The sequence below is a fragment of the Bradysia coprophila genome (assembly GCF_014529535.1).
Source record: "Bradysia coprophila strain Holo2 chromosome X unlocalized genomic scaffold, BU_Bcop_v1 contig_130, whole genome shotgun sequence".
Classification (NCBI taxonomy): domain Eukaryota; kingdom Metazoa; phylum Arthropoda; class Insecta; order Diptera; family Sciaridae; genus Bradysia; species Bradysia coprophila.
The window spans coordinates 117,233-139,074 of NW_023503296.1; the positions used below are offsets into that span (position 1 = coordinate 117,233).

The 21,842-nt window shown below is 33.9% G+C and overlaps 1 protein-coding gene and 1 long non-coding RNA gene across 11 annotated transcripts; one reads left to right on the forward strand and one right to left on the reverse strand.

The window, feature by feature from the left end:
- Nucleotides 1–823: 823 nt before the first annotated feature.
- Nucleotides 824–10,164, forward strand: LOC119067958 (RING finger protein unkempt). 10 transcript variants are annotated; one of them, XM_037171283.1, is made up of 14 exons: nucleotides 825–976; nucleotides 1,049–1,163; nucleotides 1,259–1,468; nucleotides 2,833–3,252; nucleotides 3,315–3,517; nucleotides 5,096–5,232; nucleotides 5,318–5,533; nucleotides 5,655–5,751; nucleotides 5,818–5,955; nucleotides 6,149–6,374; nucleotides 7,900–8,158; nucleotides 8,227–8,376; nucleotides 9,352–9,523; nucleotides 9,590–10,164. In XM_037171283.1, the coding sequence occupies exons 2-14, from the start codon at nucleotides 1,096–1,098 to the stop codon at nucleotides 9,616–9,618; spliced, it is 2,325 nt and encodes a 774-aa protein (XP_037027178.1). In that variant the 5' UTR covers nucleotides 825–976; nucleotides 1,049–1,095; the 3' UTR covers nucleotides 9,619–10,164. The 10 variants fall into 10 exon arrangements, with proteins under 10 accessions (XP_037027186.1, XP_037027178.1, XP_037027183.1 ...); XM_037171288.1 differs by having other exon boundaries at nucleotides 5,111–5,232; nucleotides 5,318–5,447; nucleotides 5,508–5,533; nucleotides 9,352–10,164; XM_037171286.1 differs by having other exon boundaries at nucleotides 5,318–5,447; nucleotides 5,508–5,533; nucleotides 9,352–9,833.
- LOC119067961 lies at nucleotides 3,267–20,910 on the reverse strand. Its single transcript, XR_005086067.1, has 4 exons — nucleotides 20,676–20,910; nucleotides 20,502–20,505; nucleotides 6,689–6,699; nucleotides 3,267–3,277 (listed from the first exon to the last, which is right to left on the reverse strand). It is a non-coding gene; the product is annotated as an uncharacterized LOC119067961 (long non-coding RNA).
- Nucleotides 20,911–21,842: the final 932 nt, after the last annotated feature.

Here is a 21,842-nt window from a genome sequence, read left to right on the forward strand (position 1 = left end):
ACACAAATCTCTCAAAGGCAAAAACAATTAGAAAATGAAAATCGAATTGTAGTGGTGAGAATATCATAACTTAAGTGGAAATATTCGGTTAAGAGCTTCCGAGCGTACGATGAAATTGTAGCCTAAATTTCTGCGTTTCGAAATTTTTGATCGCTGATATCTTTTTACGAGAGCCCCTTTTAAAAAATGTACGACCACATTTTCGAGTAAAAATATGTCAGCTTTGAATAAAAAATAAAATTGACTGTGAAAGGTCCATGTGCTTTGAGAAAAGTGTACCTTTGATGCAAATTTGGGGCATCGGTACAGTTTTCTCAAAGCACATGAAACTTTCACAGACAATTTTAATTTTTATTTAAAGCTGACATATTTTTACTCGAAAATGTGGTCGTACATTTTTTAAAAGGGTCTCTCGTAAAAAGATATCAGCGATCAAAAATTTCGAAACGCAGAAATTTAGGCTACAATTTCAGCGTACGCTCGGAACCTCTTAACTGTTTCCAATTGGATTTTAATACACCTGCAGTAATTCATCTCAACTTGCGAAACTAGTCTCCTCTCTCTGTCTCCCGCAACTGGAACAGTTAATACACCCAATACATCCACACCATATGTAAAATCACACGTTCTCATTACACAGTAAATATTTACTACTACTGGGGTAGCCATTACGCAACTTAATTATGCAAAATTATTCCGACGGACATTGCGTAACTTGATGCAACTTCTTTTTTTTCTAATGTTGGCGCCGAACAGCATCCATTCCGAATAGAAGGCATAACCGATAAAGTAGTGTTGCATAACGATAAAGCAGATGAAGCTTCTTTATGTTTCATTTTAATGTCATTGGGGTGTCAAGTATAGAATGTTCGTTCGGAAATATTATCAGACTATTAATTATTATTACGACTAAAAAAGTAATTTCCTCATAAAGAAAGTGATTCGGGCCTACCTATAACTGCTTGAACGCATATCGGTAATTTTGTTTATTATGAATTCGTTCGCATTAATTCCAATTAACATTTGGTCTTTCCAATAAAAACGATAGCGTTGTTTTTGTTCGGTATTTATTACGACGATAACCGTTTCGTAAAAATGGCGGCGGACAATAATTCCAAACAAGTTTTGTTGACAACAAGCCCCGAAAAACCGAATCATTACACGTTAGTATTGCAATTTATTGAAAATAATTGTGGATCAATTGAATGATCCATTCTTGGTGCAACGTTTGATGTGTAATTTGTGTTATTTCTTCCAGTTATTTGAAAGAATTTCGTGTGGAACAGTGTCAGTCATTTTTGCAACACAAATGCAACCAACATAGACCATTCATATGCTTCAATTGGCATTTTATGAATCAACGACGCCGTCGTCCTGTTCGAAAAAGAGATGGTACATTCAATTATAGTGCCGATAATTACTGTGTTAAATATGATGAAACAACAGGAGTTTGTCCAGATGGAGATGAGTGAGTTTTTCATAATAATAGAAAAAAAAAATTTGTTATTGGATTTCATATACAAAGAAGTGGAAAAAAAGTATTTCGATTGTTTGTGGCGTTGCATATATATACAAATATGTGTTCTGTTTGTGAGTGTGCTTATGTTGTGTTGGTGGGCTTCATTTGACGTAAATCTGTCAGAAAACCAATTTTATTTTTTGTTTTGATGGTGTGCGTGAAGAGAAAGAGGTGTATTGGGGCTCTTCGCTCTCGTGACCGGTATATTTTGTAAACAAAATTTTTATTTTATTTTTGTTTATTTTCATACCGGTATGGTTTGTGCGACAATATTATTATTGTCCATGATTCATTAAAACGATAATTTTTCATTTCGGTTTCGGTTTCACCTTATATTTAATTAGCTTGGTGTTTGTTTATTTATCATTCTTATCAAGCGATTGCAAACAAGTTAATTGGATTTTTCAGTTTAATGGCAATGAATTTTTGCTTTTTATCAAAATACTAACCACCTTAATATGTATACAGTTGTGTGTTGTGCAATTGATTAGATCATAATGAAAACGTGCGCGGTAAATTTTTAACAATTTTTTCCCCGTTCTTGTTATCTAAATATATCAGCAGACGATTTTTAAAAGGTTTTTCTTCGTCGATTTTGTTTTTATTTTTTTTCTTGCGAATTAGAAGTGAGTTTGGATATAATCCAAGGAAAATAACATCGTTCCGAGATGCTGTTGATGAGTTCGAATAAGAAAATGTTTGCATTGTGACCACTTGTGACCTTGAACTTCTGGTTGAAATACAATTCCAATTTGCTCTGAATGTATTGCGTTAGACGATATACTACGTCGTAATTCAAGCCAATGTCACAACATTAGATAATTTAATTTTTACTACATTTTGTCCCAGATGGTAGACATTCTGTTATCGTAGATCTTGTATGGTTAATTTGTCCATTTTTAGGCAAGAGTGAATGTTGTCGCCAATGGCTATCTTAGTCAATTAAATTTCGGCCGTACACGGTAGATCTGGAGGGACATTTATCCCATAAATTTTACCGATATCTGACAAAAAGTCAGCAAACAAATTCGTTCCAACATTCAATGCAAATATCAACAGCGGTCGTATTACACGCAAAGCTCTTCAGTACCTATTTTAATGTGTGACCTTTAAGCCCCGAAACGTCGTGCTTATCACGGATGCTATTTGCAAAATAATTATTTACGTAAAAGCATGGAGAGTGCATGCAGATCGTAATGTGATGACCATATTCTGTTCACACTACGGATGTTTCGTTGATTTGTAGTTGTCGCTTAGAAATTCTCGATTTTCGAGCCAAGAACTTTCACCACCATCAAAACCGTTATTTCCAGATGCCCGTTTTTACATCGCACAGCTGGTGACACAGAACGCCGCTATCATTTGCGCTATTATAAAACGTGCATGTGTGTCCATGACACGGATGCCCGTGGCTATTGCGTCAAAAATGGTCATCATTGCGCCTTCGCCCATGGTTTGCACGATCAACGGCCAGCTGTCTATGATATTAAAGAAATTGAGTCATCGCAAACGGTTGAAACGAATGGTGATCTCATAAACGTTCCGAATGCACTCGACAAGGAACGGAATTTAATGAACGAAGATCCGAAATGGCAGGACACTAATCACGTATTGACAAATTATAAAACGGAACCGTGCAAGCGGCCACCGCGTTTATGTAGACAAGGATATGCATGTCCTCAATATCATAACAGTAAGGACAAGAGACGAAGTCCACGGAAATTCAGTTACAGGTTCGATTCCAGTCAATAAAAATTACTTTTTTTTGGACGAGTACTCAGATATGGATTTTCAGATCAACACCGTGTCCGAATGTAAAACATGGCGAAGAATGGGGTGAACCAGCCAATTGTGAAGCTGGCGATAATTGTCAATATTGTCACACTCGGACGGAGCAGCAATTTCATCCGGAAATCTATAAATCAACAAAATGTAATGACGTTCAACAGGCTGGTTATTGTCCTCGTAGCGTCTTCTGTGCTTTTGCACATGTTGAACGTAAGTTTCTTTTCGTCTTTATTTTGCATTCGACACTGCGAGCTGTTATGACAAAAATCGTCTGCAAATTTTGGTCGTAATATGTTTGAACTCCCCAACTTTTTGCTTTCTGTACATTTAAATAAGCAGACGCGTTTTGTCGGACAGCTCGCATCAATCAATATTTTTGCTGGTTAAGTTTGAGGCTCATTCGATATTTTTTTACGGGAAACATTGAGCTAACCAAGTCCGATTGTTCGAAACGTTTTTTCCTTGTATGCAGCGAAAGAGTTGAAATGTTTCAATAATTCTACGAAAGTCGAGTTATCCGAGGTCCATTAAATCATTCCAGTATTTTCAATTCATTCAGTAGCGGTCTGAATGCATCCAAAAAATGAAAATTTTTGATGTGACTGCATGTGGTACAGACATCGTGCTTTATCACATAAATTAGTACTGCTCTCAGACATATTTTAGTAGAGGTCGATACCTATGTGACCACAGTCTCAATATTTTTAGACGGTACGAAGTCTTATAGGCTGAGCATTACTTCGGTGACAGGGCGAATTCGGATCGTTGATTAGGAAGAAACCTTGGTTGTTCAAAGATCCTTCAAAAATGATCAAGTAGGTATACCGATACCTAGATATTGCCGTAAAAATGGTATATCAGAGGGCTGCGCAGAGTCTTTCCGTAGACATCTGCAGCAACCAAAGCAGTTATTAACAGTGAGAAAATGAAAGCTATTGGCCACACCGTTTAGGGATTTTTTAAAGTCCGAAAAACGAGATCAGAACTTAGGGTTCACGGACTGAAGCCAGAGCGTATTATTTGGAATGTTGTTGGAAATTATCAAGAATTTTTAGGAATTTTAAGATTAAAATTGAAATTGAAATTCCCAATAAAAGGCCCTGCTGAGGCGAGCTAGTCGGCTGTGTAATGATAGGTAGAAAAATGAGACTTAGAGAATTGTTCTGTTCGTTTGAGCACAATGGTATCAAACATACGGATTTAGAGAAAAGGTTTTTTTTTCATTTTTTCCATTCGAGTTATAATGGTTTAGTGTATAAGCAAAGCAGTTTCGAGATACATGTCTTTTATGGACAGCTTACCAGGGCCAATTTACTGATGTTTACCGAAATTTACCGAGATTTACCCTACACCCTACACCCTACACCCTTCGTACGGGTCCATTTTTATGTATTTGAAAACTATAACAGTCATAGTTTTCAAATACCGCACACTCGTTAGTGGACAGGACACTTGTAGCTCGAACCGAGACGGTTCTATTGATTCACAGTTTCATGACAGGTGGACCTAGCCTGAAACAACTAGAAACCTTAGTTACCCCAGTAGATGGGCTAGACCGCTGGACTAATAGAATTATTGAAGTAACGTTCTCTGCTTTCCTGCGATTTGCTTCTGCAAACGGAATTTCAATTAACTCGTTCATCGTATACACACTCAGAAGCATTCGGTTTGCTTTTTTTGATTTTTGTTTTTCTTTTTTTTTGGTTCAAATAATTTTTGGTTTAACTTAACGTAGTCAAGAAAATTGTGATTTTCCATAAAGTCAATGTTTGTATATTGATTTGCTAGCCTATATTTTGACAGAGGAAGTACCGCCTAGAGATCTAGACGGCCCGTCAGCTAATTTAGCTCTAGGTGACATAATATCAAACGTATTACCATTGGATGGAAAAAAGGACAAACTATTAGGATCCGATTCGAATAATGTAAGTGTTGGCCGAACGTTTCGTCAGCTGATTGACTTGAAATTGTTTTACCAAACAAAAAAAAAACTTTCTTTTGATCATTTAGATATTGAACGGAAGTGGTGAAAGCTGTGAATCAGCTAGTACATCAAGTGTAGGGTCAAATCATTCTCATAGCAAAGCCCCTGGGGCGCAGCTACAACAGAAACATAATATATACCAAAACAACTTGAACGGTAATTGTAATCAATCGTCAGCGAACGGTCAATTATCTAACGCAATGAATCCGTTTCCAGATTTTAATCCCGATTTGACAAAACAAGTAAGTGACACAATCTAGCAATGTCAAACGGTTTTGTACCGGGAAGTCCCCGGTAACCGTACGATATCATTTCCGTTTCAAATTGTTGTTCACACTTGATCTTCTCTCTCTCTCTTTCTAGTTACTGTCGATAGAAAATGATCCAACAATAGGTCCGCTAGAAAAAGAACAACGGAAACGAATGTGTATGACTTTTATCGGTTCCATGGGCAAATATTGTGAGTCGAATCGATGTTCATTTAACAGTGAAATTATCCAATTTGATGCTAACCGATTATCCACAGCTAATTTAGATGATTTAGCTAGACGTGATTTAAGTCACTTAGAAAACTCAATATCGGCTGGATTTGCTTCGACCGGTTTACTACAGAATTCATCACAACCAGTCAACATACCCAATTCGATGTCGAATTCAATATCTGGTAAATATTGATTTATCGCTTGGACATCATTCATAAAGTGTGTCACGCGTGGACGATCTCTTTCGATCAGATTTTCAACCATATCTTGCCGCGTGACAAACTTTATGAATGAATGATCCTTTGGCGTGGCGAGGTTCGAATGACAATTAATATTTTTTTCGATTTTTCTCTCTCTCTCTTCGACTCGATGTAGGCATCCTGCAAAATACATCAGCACCAGTAAACATTCCGGGTAGTTCGTTAAGTAATTTTAGCCCGAATAATCATTCGCACATGTTTTCCATCACGGATCCATTCAGTCATATTAGTGGTTCGGCACCGAAAATCAACAATTCATTTGGAACCACGGACAATTTATTTTATCAATCACATTTGATATCACCGGGATTAGAAGCATTGTCCATTAGTCCAGAGCTTAGGTAAATACGAAAAATGTTTTACTTTACTTGAATATGTTTGTGAAGCGTTCGTAGATTGTAGGATAAGGTAGAGGATTAGCTAAAGTGTTGGGTCGAATTTTTCCTTTCTTTTCTTTTTCCAACAAGGGTTTTCCTTGTCTTTTTTACGCTCAAATAAGTACGTCGACACTGGTGATGCAGTGTGATCTGTTTCATTGTTTGATTTGAAACTTTTAGCCAAAAATAAAAATCGGGGTGATTTAGAGTAGTTGTAACGCTGAATTAGTCATTTTTTTCGTTTTAATTTGATGCTGGTTATGTGATATCGCCAAAACTTGAACCAATTCTAAAACAATGGTCCGGTGATCCGGGTAGGCTACAGCTTGTTTGAAACGTCTTTCAATTTTAAGAAATTGGTATCTTTTACTTTTTCGGTTAGTTTCTCATTTTCGGAGTGAACACGAGAAAAGTGAATGCCTGTCAAAGGGTAGTGAAAACAGTTTTTTTTTGTGATAGCTCAAGATAGACATGTTTCTAAAAGTTGAAATTTTGTATGAATATAGGCCTTTGACAGACGTATATCTTGAGCTATCACAAAAAAAACTGTTTCCTCTACCCTTTGACAGGCTATCACCTTTCACGTGTTCACTCCGAAAATGGGAAACTAACCGAAAAAGTAAAAGATACCAATTTCTTAGAATTGAAAGAACATTCAAACGAGCTATAGCTTGCCCGGATAGCCGAACAATTTATTTTTTTTCACCAAAATTAGTTCAAGTTTTGGCGATATCACCCTTAATCATCAGTAGATTTGGCTCATTTCCCCTTAACGGTTCCGTAAACGTAACTTTCTCCTTGCGATTTACGTGAGTCGGTATGTTACGAACCAATCGAAACCGATCTGCCACGTTCGGTTAAATCAGGTTCAGATCAGCTCAGATTTGTCTTGTTGACCGCTGTCGATTGATTTTTCCTAGCTTTTCAACCTAAACAGATGCAGGAGTCTGCACACTGAAATCTGCTTTTTCCATGTGGTCATAACCAGACACAAGGCAGATCAGATTTTTTTTTTCTGAAATTTACCTGAACTTTTCGACTCAGTCGACATATTCTGATTTTTTTAAATTTTTTTTTGGAAAATGTGGGGACTGGCTGGTAAATCAGGTCTTTGGTCTCCGCTCGCCCTCTCCAGCAAACCCAGACATTTAATATTCCTGTGTGTACTTGCAATTGATGCAATGATGAACCTTGAATCACCACAATCCGGCGGACTTAATTTTGTTGATTTTTATTATTTCGCTGCTAATGAGAAAATTTTTGATTTTATTGATTGAAAAGATTTTTTTGCAAGTTTTTCTTTTGCTGGGTGACAATCAGCTGCATCACCACCTTTTTCAAAATTAGTTCCTCTCCTTTCCATTTAAAATTTTTAATTTTATTTTTTTTTGTTTTTAAAAAAATTGCTTTTGTTCTAATTGGCAAATATTTTTCTTTTCTTTTCTTTCCAAATCAAAAAAAAAACGAACAAAAAAACCACCTCCTTTAGAATATCTGAATTAAATACACTGCGAGACGAATTATCAAATTCAAATTCGGTCGGAAATAGTTTATTTGAGAATAGCTTACAACATAGCAAACCATTCTCTATGTCACCATCAATAATGACCAATCCTAGTATGAACGAAATGACTCGACTGCGCGAGGAATATGCACAAAAAATGCGCTTCGAAGATAGAATCAGCATTATGCAGGCAACACAAGCATGTGAAGCGTGGAAAACGGCTGTAGATGAAAGTAATCGAAAGGTAAATTGTTATAGTTTTGCTACACGATGTGAACGTAATTTCGCTGACTTGAAACAAATGTATCTCAGGTGGCACTAGCTGAAGAGCAACGAGATGAGGCTCTAAGCCGCGTACAAATGTTAACCGAAAAATTTGATCAACTAAATTCACAGAATGGATCCAACATTCCGAGAGGAGATCTTAGAGGATTATCTTTGCAGAAATTGAAAGGACTACAGGTATGTCAAGTCAACTTTTACCATTCAAGCTTAGAACGTACATTTACTTATAATGGCTCGTCCACACGAACGAAGTCGGGGGAATCACTATGTGTGACACGTCATGCAAAAAATTTGTGAAATATGGGGACGGGATTAACAATGCCAAAAATCGTGTGTTCGTCCGTGTGTTCGATGAACTCTTAAAACTCTGTTTCACGAATGACGTTCCACAGATCAAGCATAAGTGATTCTTCCGAATTATTTAAATGGCTGACCGATTCTATTTTTATTGGCGCATTCGTTTCTACCAGTACTGAAGCACTCAACTGGCTCATTCAATTGAACTCTATTCTTCGGAAATACTTACGGATTTCTAATCAGAGCTTACTTTCAAAATTTATTGTCTAGAAACAGCAGGCGTTAAGCTGTATATTACATTACGTCTGTGGTTAAAAAAAATATTTTGACGGGTGGTTATAGCCCAGCCCAATCTGAAGAAGAACCACGAACATACGCTTCATTCGCTTTATGTGATTAGGCAATTTCAAATGAGCACATACATTGACGTGACACGTAAAATCTATTACTTCAGTTGTTCAAGCTACTCTTAGTGGCTTAAAATATTTTACTTCAATAGGGGATTTTTCTATAAATGCAACATTAGCAATGGCTATCTTTTGTCGTATCAATTCTTCAAACATTGAGGAAAATTGAACTACTGATTTACGGACCGATTGAAATCGGAATGTGCAATCGGTATCGGTAGAAACTTTTTTTTAAATTGAAAAAACAAATCGAACGGTACGATCCCATTGACATCAACAAAACTATATCACGAAACGTGTGTTAGACACGCAACTATATTTTCATCAACGAATTTGGTGGTGGAATTTCAAAACGAAAATAGAAACTAAAGAAAAGAAAAAAAAACGTGAAAATCCAACCCCCGAAAATCACATTGGTATTCGCTCAGCGAAATATTATTAAAATTAGATTTTCATTTCCAATCAACAGGCAAAATTGCGATCCGATTTGGAGGAAGTTGAAAAAGTATTATATTCGGAAACGGCTACAAAGTGCATGAATTGTGAAGAAAATAATCGATCAGTGACATTAGTACCGTGTAATCATTATGTTCTGTGTGATGTTTGTGCAGCTACTGTGCGTGAGTGTCCATATTGCCAAACCGTTGTTACTTCCCAGGCGTGAACATTTTGTTTTTCTCTACCAACAATGACAACTTTACGACACAACAATTGAAGAAAAAAAAATTAATTTAAAAGAAAAGAAGAAAAAAAATAATTGAAAAATCTCCAATATAATCCAGGTGTATGGATTTATCTAAAACAATATTACACACAACCACAGAAGCAAAACTCAAGCTAAAACTTATAAAAACTAAAAGAAAAAAAAAATAATGACAAGAACATGAGAACTAGAGGTAGAAATTAATTTGTAAAACTTTTTCCAATTTTTGTTCTTAAATATTTTCACATCTTGATACGAATAAGATGGAAACATCCGGCAATGCATTAAGCATTGATGGCATTTGTGAAATTCTATTTATATTATGTTTTCATGTATAGATTTCGTAACCACTTATTTCAATTGAATTGATTTGAACACTCTAACGATAACCAAAACAATGATTAGAGAAAACTATATTCAACAGAAAATTTAAATGAAAGAAAACAAAAACGAAAATGTGTAAACGGTAGATGAAGATTCAAATCTGATAGAATTGTAATCAAAGTTGAATTATAGATGTCAATACGAAAACTCACGAAAGAAAGAAAAAAGAGAAAGCAGAAGTAAGAGATAATTCAAACAGAATGAAAATTATAATTTTTACAAAGAAAAAATTAATTTGTAAATGTACGCTACGTTTAAAACACAAAACTATCATACGCTAAATTAGATTTTATAACTTCTTTCATAACTTTTTTTAAATTAAATTTAGTTTTCCCAATTCTGAATTAATTTTTTTTCTTAATTTGAAAATATTGTAATTTCATGTCAGACTTTTGCATTTTTATTTTCTTAACAACAGACCTCAAAAAAAAAAAAACGAAAACATGAACTATAGGTAAAAACACAATTACTTAAAAGAAAACAATGATACAAATCAAGTGAAACATTTATATAAAATTTTTAATTAAATTGACATTTATTCAAATTTTTTGTTTTTTATTTTTCATTTCTTTTTCCTGTTCATTTAAACAAATTCCCTTATCATTCAGCGTTTTTTGTTTGTTTTTATTTGTTTTGTTTTTAGTTTGTTCACAGAGAGTGCTCAAGGAGAGCGAAATAATTAAAAAAAAAAAAACACGAACAAAGAACTCTAGCACTTTTGTCACAATAATATGTTTCTTCCAAGGCCTTTCAAAATGTCAATCGTCATCCACAGTTTTAACGAACAAATTTGTTTAAATTGCGGTTATGTTTGCTTCAATGGATGACAGTCAGTTGTTTTCGGCCTGTCAAAATTCGTTTTTACCGTACGATGGAAGAAACCTATGGATCGATTGAAAGAGATGATTCGCCCAGTTCCGCTATAAATTTTATTTTAGTTGCTGTACAGTGACTAATTCTTAAAAACCAGCTGCCACTCTTGAGAATTTTAAATAGATCCACTAAGTGCAATCCACATTACATAATTTTTGGCAGTTGTGACAACTGAGTGGTCAAAAGAACTATTAGCTGAATTTATGAGCGGCTCTTTTTCAAATGCCGAATAAATTTGCTTCAATTCAAGTTCCATTTTTGCATTCTTCAATTAGTTGCGCCGTTGCGGTGATCATTCTAGTAATTTTTTAAACTTATTCTACAAAACCAGTCCACTTAGCCAAAAACATTTTCTATTGAAATAAATAGCAATTGTCAAAAGGACATCGAAGCCATTGATTTATAATGACGAGAATGTACATTCATCTCTCAGAACTTGACTTTTAGTATTTTTGTATTTACTTTGAGTTATCATGAATAATAAAAAGGATTTCGTTAAAATACAAAAAATTGATCAAAACAATAAAAGCAATAGGGCAATTCCCGACCCGAGTTTAAACTTTTATACTCGAGTATAAAGTTTAAAGTATAAAATTTTGACAGAACTGGCATATCGATGAATGGTTCAGTAATTTGATAATAATTACCACCAAAGTATCATCGGATCTTGATTTTATTTATGAAATCAGTATTGTCTCTAAAGCATAAGACAGTGAGCTGGAAAAATTTATTCACCTATATGTAGCGCTACTGAATGACGACTAAAAACATTGCACGTCGAATACGTGCTCCCATGAGAGCACAGTTTGGATTGTCAATAACTATTTACATATACGAATAATTTTTTCCAGCTCACTGCCTCTAGTTTCAGAAATATGAGCTCTGCAGATTTCATCAATAAAATCAAGATCCGACGACACTTTGGTGGTAAATATTATCAAATTACTGAGTCGTTCAACAATATGCTAGTTCTGTCAAAATTTTCTACTTTAAACTTTATACTCGAGTATAAAAGTTTAAACTCGGGTCGGGAATTGCCTTAATGAAAGGCCGATGCTATTCGCACGCGCGTGCGAATAGTCTTTCTTACGGTTGTAGGCTATTCTCACGCGCGTGCGAATAGTCTTTCCTTCGGCGGTAGGCTATTCGCACGCCGCGTGCGAATAGTCACTCATATGTTTGTTGACTATTGGGACGTGCGCGCGAAATCATATTCCACGAATTTGCCTCGCGTCCGAATTGTCTCCACCTGTAGGATCGGCTCTACAACTTGTAGCATGATTCTTCAGTATTAAATGGATCTTGCTTTTCAAGAAAACGTTGTGTGAAGATGAGCTCAGGGTCTCTATGACAAATAAATGAAATTATTATTATGTATTCACACTGTATTTTTGAGTGTGTAAATGAGAATTTTGATCAGTTGAATGATTAATACAATTTTTTAGTGTCATTGTTTAAAGGGAATAACTGTTCTTGCCCATTTTTAATCTTCATTTTTGATATGTTACTTTCTCCGCATTCTTTCAAAATAGTCTCAATTTAGACTGATGTATGACAGTTGCTTTCAATACAACTTATATTCAATTTCCAGGCGCACTAAAAAAAGGTAGAGCGGAGTCGTCAATATTTCTCTTTATTTCACGGAAAATTTCACAATAAATATTTCGAAAATTTAATGTCCTATCATAATTTGTAGCACGGTCCGTGAAATTTGTTGTTCAAAACGAACAATGTGAGAAAAACCTCATTTCTCCATACAAATTCAGCAGTTTGTCATCATTGGACAATTTGAAACGTCGGTCAAAAATAGCACAGGTAACTTTCACTTGTGAACAAGACACTATCTGTAATATGCTGGCTAACATGTTAAAATCAATCCACTCTCCTTCGCGATTAAATTTATTGAGATGAATAATTAAAATAAAATCGAAGTAAAAATTCGACCCACCCATTGCTTTGGGGAGGCAATAGTAGCGTTGTTTTTTGAAATAGAAAAATTAAAGAAACCGGTATTTTACGACGTCAGGAGGGTCGAAATTTTAAAAAATATATTGGCTTAAAGAGTGGATTTGTTAGTGCTGTGTCAGCTTGAATTCGTAACTTATTTAGACATCATGACAAACGCGAAGTTTAGATTATCCCATTACATGTAGCCTGAGGATTCGTAAAACTCTAGGTCCTATTAGCTATCGAATCTTGTGCATAAGTATCATATTTCTGATTGACCGATGCTGTAGGCCGTTGCACCGTAAGTTATGGGGATCAGCTATGGCAATGGTCATTTAAACTCTCATAAAACTAGTGTAAATACCTATTCACACACCGTTTTGCTGAAAGCCAATATCCAATCTTTTACGCGCCGTGAAATCATGTTTCACGAATTTGTATCGCGTACAAATAGTCTACACCTGTAGGTTTGGCTATTCGCACGCACGTCCCAATAGTCCACACCTGTAACAATGGCTATTCGCACGCGCGTCCCAATAGTCAACAAACATAAGAGTGACTATTCGCACGCGGCGTGCGAATAGCCTACGGCCAAAGGAAAGACTATTCGCACGCGCGTGCGAATAGTCACTTCGTTAATGAAAAGGTAAAATTTCTGAGAGATGAATGTACCTTCTAGTCATCATAAATCAATGGTTTCCATATTATTTGGACAATTAAAATTTCAATAGAAAATGTATGTTGTTGACTAAATGGACCAGTTTTGTAGAATAAGTTTTGTCACGGCAGAGTAAAATAAACCAGGCAGGAGCGGTTCATTTTCGAAACGTCAAATAAGGGACCTAATACACTGGATAAAAATGAACACTGACATAAATTGAAAAATTTTATTCGCAAAAAATAGAGGGCTACTGGATTATTCAGGTCCCTAGTCAAATCAGCGCTCCTGCCTGGTTAACCTTACTTTGTCGTGGTTTTGTGCATCTACTAACAAAAGCAACTATTAAAATGTGTGTAAAGTGAATTTGACAATTTGACTCATCTCTATTCCCATGTAGTGCGTAATGATTGCTGGAATAATCACCAAAACTAATTGATCAAAGCAAAAATTGAACTTGACTTGAAGCAAATTTATTGGGTATTTGCAAAAGAGCCCGCTATAGTATTTTTGACAACTGCCAAAAATAAGGAATGTACGAGTTAGCCGCTGCACAACATTGTTTCAATTTTTCATTCGACACAATCGCAGAGAATGAGACGAACTTTTGCGAGATTTCCAAGATTTTAAAAATGTTCATTCATAGAAGCTTACAGCCACACTTAATTTACACACCAAATTGGCACTTCAACGATAGTGTTTACATCAAATGCTTGTTGTGATGAATTGCTATATTGGAATGCCACTGGAAAAAAAAATTCAATTTTACCGATCCAAAATGGACAGCTCATCTGATTTTATGAATGGTGTCGTTGAGGCGAATGCGTCGCTCTGTATTGGCTCACTTAGTTGTATATCAACTGACTTTTAGTTATTTCTCACTTTTAATAACTCTCTGTTTATCTCTCTATTTCTACACATTTGTTACTCCCAACGAACATATATAGATAGACAGATAGATTAATCGGTAGAGTCTGTAAATACTCAAACGAAGAGAGTGACTTTTCATTGTTTTTTGCATTGCATTGTTCGCTGATGGAGAAAGTTTCGAATCTGCTTCCCGGGAAGTCTTTACAGTCTGTAAAAATTGAATGTAAAATTTAGAAACTGAAAATTTGTTTGTTCGTCCTCCTGAGTAGAAATTTCAAGAATATTTTCGAAAGGCTCTCAGTAAATCTAAAAAATTCTCTAAAAAAAAGACTCAAGAGAAATGTCTTGCAGGGTGTTACAAGTAATTTACTTTGTTTGGACACACACAAAGTGGTCAAACATTTATACAGATACAGATTTATCAATGCAGTAAAGAGTTTTCAATTGTTCGTGGTTTAGTTCAGTATTAACTTTAAAAGCTTTAAAATACAGTCGGCGAAATAAGTGATGCATTCCGTTGCGATTCTGTAGTTGACTTGAGAACATGTCAATATGGTCCCATTTTATGTAAGCCAATTTTAGAATGACCACTTTTTTTGTGGATTTAAGAAAACCAGTCGTTGCTAGGTTTTAAGCTTTCGCACAAGAACTTCGAAATTCATTGGTTCACAACAAACATCGAGACAAACATCGCTATATCCGACCTTAAACACTACAGACATCGATGCTTTGCTGAAAAGCATACATTTGGGCGTTTTTTAAATAATAGATTTTAGTTGGTTTTTGATGATATCTTTCCACCGGAATTCTATTTCAAAAATATAGGACCGCAATAACGACCCAAATGTGTTAGCTTTCAACAGAATATAGATTTGTTTGAAGGAGTTCGACCAGGTCTGAGAAAACTGAGCAGAAAACTGCTGACTTTTCTCAGAGCTGCTCTAACGACTGCAACCAAAACTAATTTTTGTTTAAAGCTAACACATTCGTGGTCGTTATTGCGGTCGTCCATTTTTCAAAAAGGATTCTGATGAAAAGATATCATCAAAAATGAAATACGAGACACGCAAATGTAGGCTCCAATTTTAGCTAAGTGTCGATGTCTCTTAAGTCCAATTGAGTTGACAAACTTTCGAAACATCACAATCATTAGATTTCTTATAGAGTGCATGATAAACTAATGAAAACCAATCTATTTTTAATAATTTGCTTGATAACTTGATTAATTACAACATACTATGAGACAGAATTTCCGTATTTTAGACGAAAATCTAGCGCGAAGAGTTACTCGGTTTTTTTTTATTATACTTATTTGTGTTACGCCAGAAACAGTGAGCAAAAAATAAATGCTTTTTGGCTACTATTTCGACCTGAGCTAGCTTACGACTGATTCATGTGTCACTTTTTGAAAAGAATTCTGCGGTCAAACACCCTCAAAAATCAGAAATCAGTATTTTTACGTTATTTATAATATTATAAAACAAAAAAACCTGAACTTTCTTAGTGATCTTTCCTTGAATATAACCGATAATATCTTAAGTCAAACGCTAGATTTATTTTTACTACTTTATGTACTTACATGTCTACATTATAGATTCACTGAAAATTATTGTATTTCTAAGTAAATTTTGAACTTTACGACTGCCTTAAGACCGAGGGGTTAACCATTTACGGAATTGTTGGTACAAGTAATTGTAAGAGTAGATGAAAAGAAACCGATTTCAGTCAAATTCAGATAGGTAGAATTAATGTGGACATTTCGACAAGTAATACTTTTAATCGATGTGAAACTACAGAATAACTCTAAAATTTACTAACGTACACGCGATCATTCAAATAAATTGCGAATAACCCTGGTCGAAAATTGGTCTCAAAGTCCCAAGAAACTAACAACAAAATTGGTACTTTGAGACCAGTTTTGTTGTTTCTTTCTTAGAACTTTGAGTATTTAATATCAATACGAAATCACGTACTTTAAAATCTAAGAAATACATGTTATGTAGTCGAACCTGTGGAATACGGATGAAGTCTTTTCAGCTACGAAATAGTTGATGTAGGGAAATTCTGTTTGGAAACTAAGGCTCAAATGTAATAGATTTTTGTGGATTTGTGTATTACACTTCTAGTACATTTTCTCATAAAATTACTAATGTCAGCACAATATTTTTTGCAAACGACCTTCACATCGATGACATCTTATGGACACTTACCAGAAAATAGGCGCAAAGGATAAAGTACTGAAAAAGCTGTGGCGCCTCTCCAGGTCAACGGAGTTTTCCGATAGCCATACAACCAAAGTCAAATTGTTGTCACTAATTTTTGGTAGTAGTTAACCCCTCGATAATATCACATTTGCGACGAAAATAAAAGCGGTTGTAAATCGAATTGTTGAGGTTCGTATTCGTACTACAATTTTTTAAAGAGATTTTACTAAATCCAGTTCCGAAAATTGTGTTTCGATTTTCATAACTCTTGTTAAAGCTACACATCGAAAAATATTTGATTTTAAGTTCACAATTTTTAATTGCATTTTGTTAACTTCCTTTCGTTACATTTGTTTTTCATTTTTCTTTTTTATGAATGAACAACAGAATGAACACGAATTTAACATAAGAAGAAGAAAAAAAATATATTTTTCATAAAACCATTTTCAAAGAACCAAAATAATAAACAAAAAACCAAAAAAAAGAAGAGAGAAACATATACACCACATTTGCCAAAAACATTTTGATGGTAACAGTTTGAAAAACATAGAAAAAGTTTTCAATGGAAATTATCAATAAATTTTTCTATACACCACACCAACTAATGAAACAATCGAAAATTTTAAAAAATTGAAATGTATTTTTGGATACAAAATAAAAAATGCCGACATTCACTCACAGAATAATCAATCAATTTAAAGCGACTGATAATGAATCGATTGCAGGTAATTATTGTCGAACTTTAACGAAACGTTTTATGAGACCGTAGTGTAATGTCACCAGATTTAAAATTTCGTTATCAAAGTTAGTGGAACAAAAAAGCTTAAAGGGAAAGTTTATTCATCTGTTATCGATAACGACGACACAAAAATGACAAGCTCTGTGTAATATGGTCCTTTATAATATAAAAATCGTTTTAAAAAAAATGGAAGTACAAGATTTGAAATCAATAGATTAAAAATACCTTTATCGAGAAGTAATAGACTCGATAATAATACTGGCTGTATGCATGTAGTCTGTAACAACAGGTTAAGTGACCAAGAAAGTTTAAACTTTCTTTAATACGACAACCTCAAATAGTCTCTGTTACCTTCCGTTACTATGACATCAAATGTCGTTTAGCCTCAATTTTTCCTTCGTTTAACTTTCCTTTTGGCTATGTTTTGCTTTCGTTTAGCCTTCGTTTTCCTTTCGAGTTGCCTCCGTTCAGCCTTAGTTTACCGTTTTAACCAATCATAACGGGGACTGAATGCTACACTGATAAAAAAATTTCGTCAACATACGTCCAGTATGTATGAAATGACTGGCAGACAGCTTCATTTCTGTCTTACTTCGGATATGCCTGTTCCAACGTCTGACATGTATATTCCAACGTCTGACATGTATATCGTACATGTTCGACGTATAAACATACGAATGACACGAATAGTCACGAGCAGTATGTATGATTATACGTCGGACATGTACGTTGGAATATACATATCCGAAGTAAGGCAAAAATGAAGCTGTCTGCCAGCCATTACATACATACTGGACGTATGTTGACGATTTTTTTTTATCAGTGTACACAGAGACGTATATGCTTAGAGAATTTTAGCGTACAGGCGAAAACGTCTTATTTTAGTTGCCTTTAATTAGAAAATTCTCGACTCTTTTTGGTATTTTGCTCTACCTGACTCGCGTTTATTCTCTTCGACCAATGTCAGAGCCTATTATTGGTAATCTAATTTACTGAAATTATTAGGACTCATGGAAATTTGCCATAAATTTACCGAAAAGTGTTTCGTTACATTCCAGTCAATTTTCTGTACATTTCGGTAATTTTCTGTGATAAGCTCTGCAATATGTATCTGCACAAATAAAATGCAAATCCGGGTTCGATGAACTTGTTGGGTGTTTATGGCTATGGCTCAACTACACTAAAACAGAATGTTAGAGTTACAATCGCACTCGCACCGCCTTTCGGTTTAATGCGAATGGTTTATTTTTGGGAGAAATTTTGCTATGGATCTTTACAAAAAATCAGAGTACGCGTCATTATCCAAACTTAAGCTAAAAGTATACAGTCAGCCGTTTTTCGGAAAATGTATGGACAATCTTTCATTATTTCACTGCTAGCGAAGAAAGTGACAGAAAGTACATACATTTTCTGTCAAAATTTCATTTCACGACTGACTGTAAACTTAGCGTTAGTGAACACTAATTCCTTGTATAATCGATAAATTATCTGCCGAAAATTTGATTGTTATTACTAGAAACACACATGACTGATTTTCAATTGTAATAAAAGAAACAAAACTGTGAAAAAACGGAATCATTGATATTTCGTATTTTTTTAAAATAAAAATCAAAAACTCCATAAATAATAAATTCTTTAACTTAAGTCTTGGTAAGTAAATTTGTTTTATTGTAATACACACACACACATTCCGAAAAGCATAAATGTTAAAATTATTTTATAGACAAACTTATCTGAGTCACACACACATATTAATTAGTTTTTTTTATGTATCATTGAAAAAAGGCCTAGGATGAGTTATATTTAATATATTTATTGAGCTAAGATTTTTTTTTAAATGATGAAAGAAAAAGTAATTATTAATTATAATGGAAAATGGAGTACATATTCATTTGAGAGCAAAATACGAAAAAGAAAAGCTTGAGGAAAAGCTTAATTATAACAGCTCTTCATTATTTAATTGATTTCATTTCGATTTTTGGTTTCACATTATCAAAACAAAATGGATATTATTGAAGATATAAGAAGAAATTATATATATTTAGGACCTATATTACAAAAATTTAATGAAGAAAAAAAAATTAATAAAAAACCAATTGAATTGAATACAAAGCATAATTTCACCACTCAATCAATTCAAATATATATTCTTTATAAAGCAAAGAAAGAAAGAAAGAAAGAAAATTATTGAAAAGAAGAAATTAAATTAGCTATAGTTAGGAATAACAAATTATTTATTGAAACAATTCACCCATCATTCATGAGTTCACAGGTGAAGAGTGTCATCGATCTACTTTTTTTTAATTTTATTTGTATATCAGCACAATTATCATCGAGAGCAATGATTACCCACTTCTGTCTATTGTCTATCTATTACCTAATTCTGTCTGGACTAAAACCTAAGTTTTCAGAAAAAGAAATAACAATTAAATATACTCATCTGCATAGATGTCGAATAAATGTACTAAAATAGTCTTCAGGCACATAGAATGAAAACCATTCTACCAGGTCAAATGTTCGATAATAAACAAACGTATTATCACTCGCTGCCTTCGTTTCGAATCCAATATCATTTTCTGATAAAGAATGGCACAGTCTCCAAAAAAAAGTTGACCTTGTCGTTTCGTCACTAATGCGGAAAATATAGATCGAATAATTGATCTTGACACCATAGCGAAAATGTTGACTCTTATCGACATTGTTACTAACATCACAATTTGTTATACCGCTGTTCTACCTCTCGTATATGCAATGTTACGGCAAAAAGCATAAGTTTTACGTTGGTGGGCACATATTTATGGTGCAGCTCATAAATAAAATGCATGACCAAGACAGTATGAGAAGCGTTGAAGGAAAAATTTCTCTGCTGTCTGATCAAATATTTTGTCTGTGAGTTGAGCACTATAAACAAAATGCTTGATTGTTCAGGTTCACAGAAGTTAGATGATTTTATTAAATAAGCATTCGATTGGTTCTTCTAAATGAGAAAAAACATCGACTTGTTTAAGCGAAGATTTGAATGAACAACCGTTACATTTTTAAAAGGCTGCACTTAAAAACAAGGAGAGTTGGATTTTAATTAGTCTTACTATCATTCCAAAAAAAGCTATCAACGTCCTAAACCTCAGATTATCGACTTCTTCGTCACATAGTAAGTAGTAAATAAGTATCCTTTTTATCAATTGTCTACAACACAAAGAAATTTCATCGCATTTTAAACTCTACTTCTGTTTTTCGTGAAACCGACGATACATTCCGCTATTAATGGGGACAGTAGCCAGAGCTTATTCATGTCTTTCCTGTCGAAAGTAGATGACTAACCGTTTCTTCAAGATGAATGTCCGAACGCAATCAAGCTCTCGTCTTACCAAAAAATGTATCATTCTGGACGAACCAAATTATTCATCTTTGTGATATTGTGCAAAGCTTTTACAATTTAATTTACTGCAAGATGACTATATTTTTCATAAAGCAATATCTGGCTTATGGTTTCCTAAAAAAAAAATAGAAGAAAAACAAGAAAAACACTTTTACATACAAATGGATTTCTTTCAAATTTCTATTCTACGCAAATAATTAAAATTAATATATAAACAAACCTGATTAAAAATAATAAACAATAAGCTTAATGTGTTTGTTGATAAATGATAAAAATGAATAAAGTTTAAAATTAGGTTAGATAGGTAGAACTTTTTTAAAATTAAATTAAAAAATTATTTATTTAAAAAAAGAAAGAAAAACAAAGAAGAAAGGGGTGACGACAAATGAAATAAATAGACCGGGGAAAAGTAATCTCAAAATAAAAAAAACTTAAAATTGGTGTCACTAATCCGAATGTGTGGAGTGGTTCGGGATTAAGATCGAAGTTGATATTACTGACTAAAAATTAATGCAAAAGAAAATAAAAAATAAATTTAAAAATAAAAACTTAAGAAGAAGAAGATGAACGATATGGAAATATATATTATATAATTGTATAAGAATACAAATGAATGTGTACAATATTTATAGGATTATATTATTGAAAACAAAAAAAAAATATTAGGAATATTAGATATATTATAAAATTCAAACTGCAAAAAAAGTTATCTTCAGCCTAAAAAAAATAAGAAAAGAAAATTTATTTAAACGATCATAAAGGACGAACAAAAGTTAATAAAGGACAAAAATGTTAAATTCAGTGTGCAAAAAAAAACTAAACAAATTATCCCCTCAAAGTAAATTGATTTTAATTTTATTTTCATATAAATATCCAAAATGAATTAATGATCCCAAATTGGCTAACGAAAAAAAAACCAACAAATTTTTTCCCATATTTATAATCTGTTGAAGGCATCCAAAGTTGAAAGACTTTTCGGTTGACAGTGATAAATTTCAAATGAAATGTTGTTGATCAGTGTGTAAATTTTGTAACCATCAATGAAAGCAGACGATATAAATAAAAATGGTATTGAAGATCGACATGGCTTTCAATTTTAATATTCATTTCATATTTCGTTTCTCCTATTTCCGTGTAAAAATGAACGTATGCCCGGTGTGGCTATAATAAGCGATCGGGCTG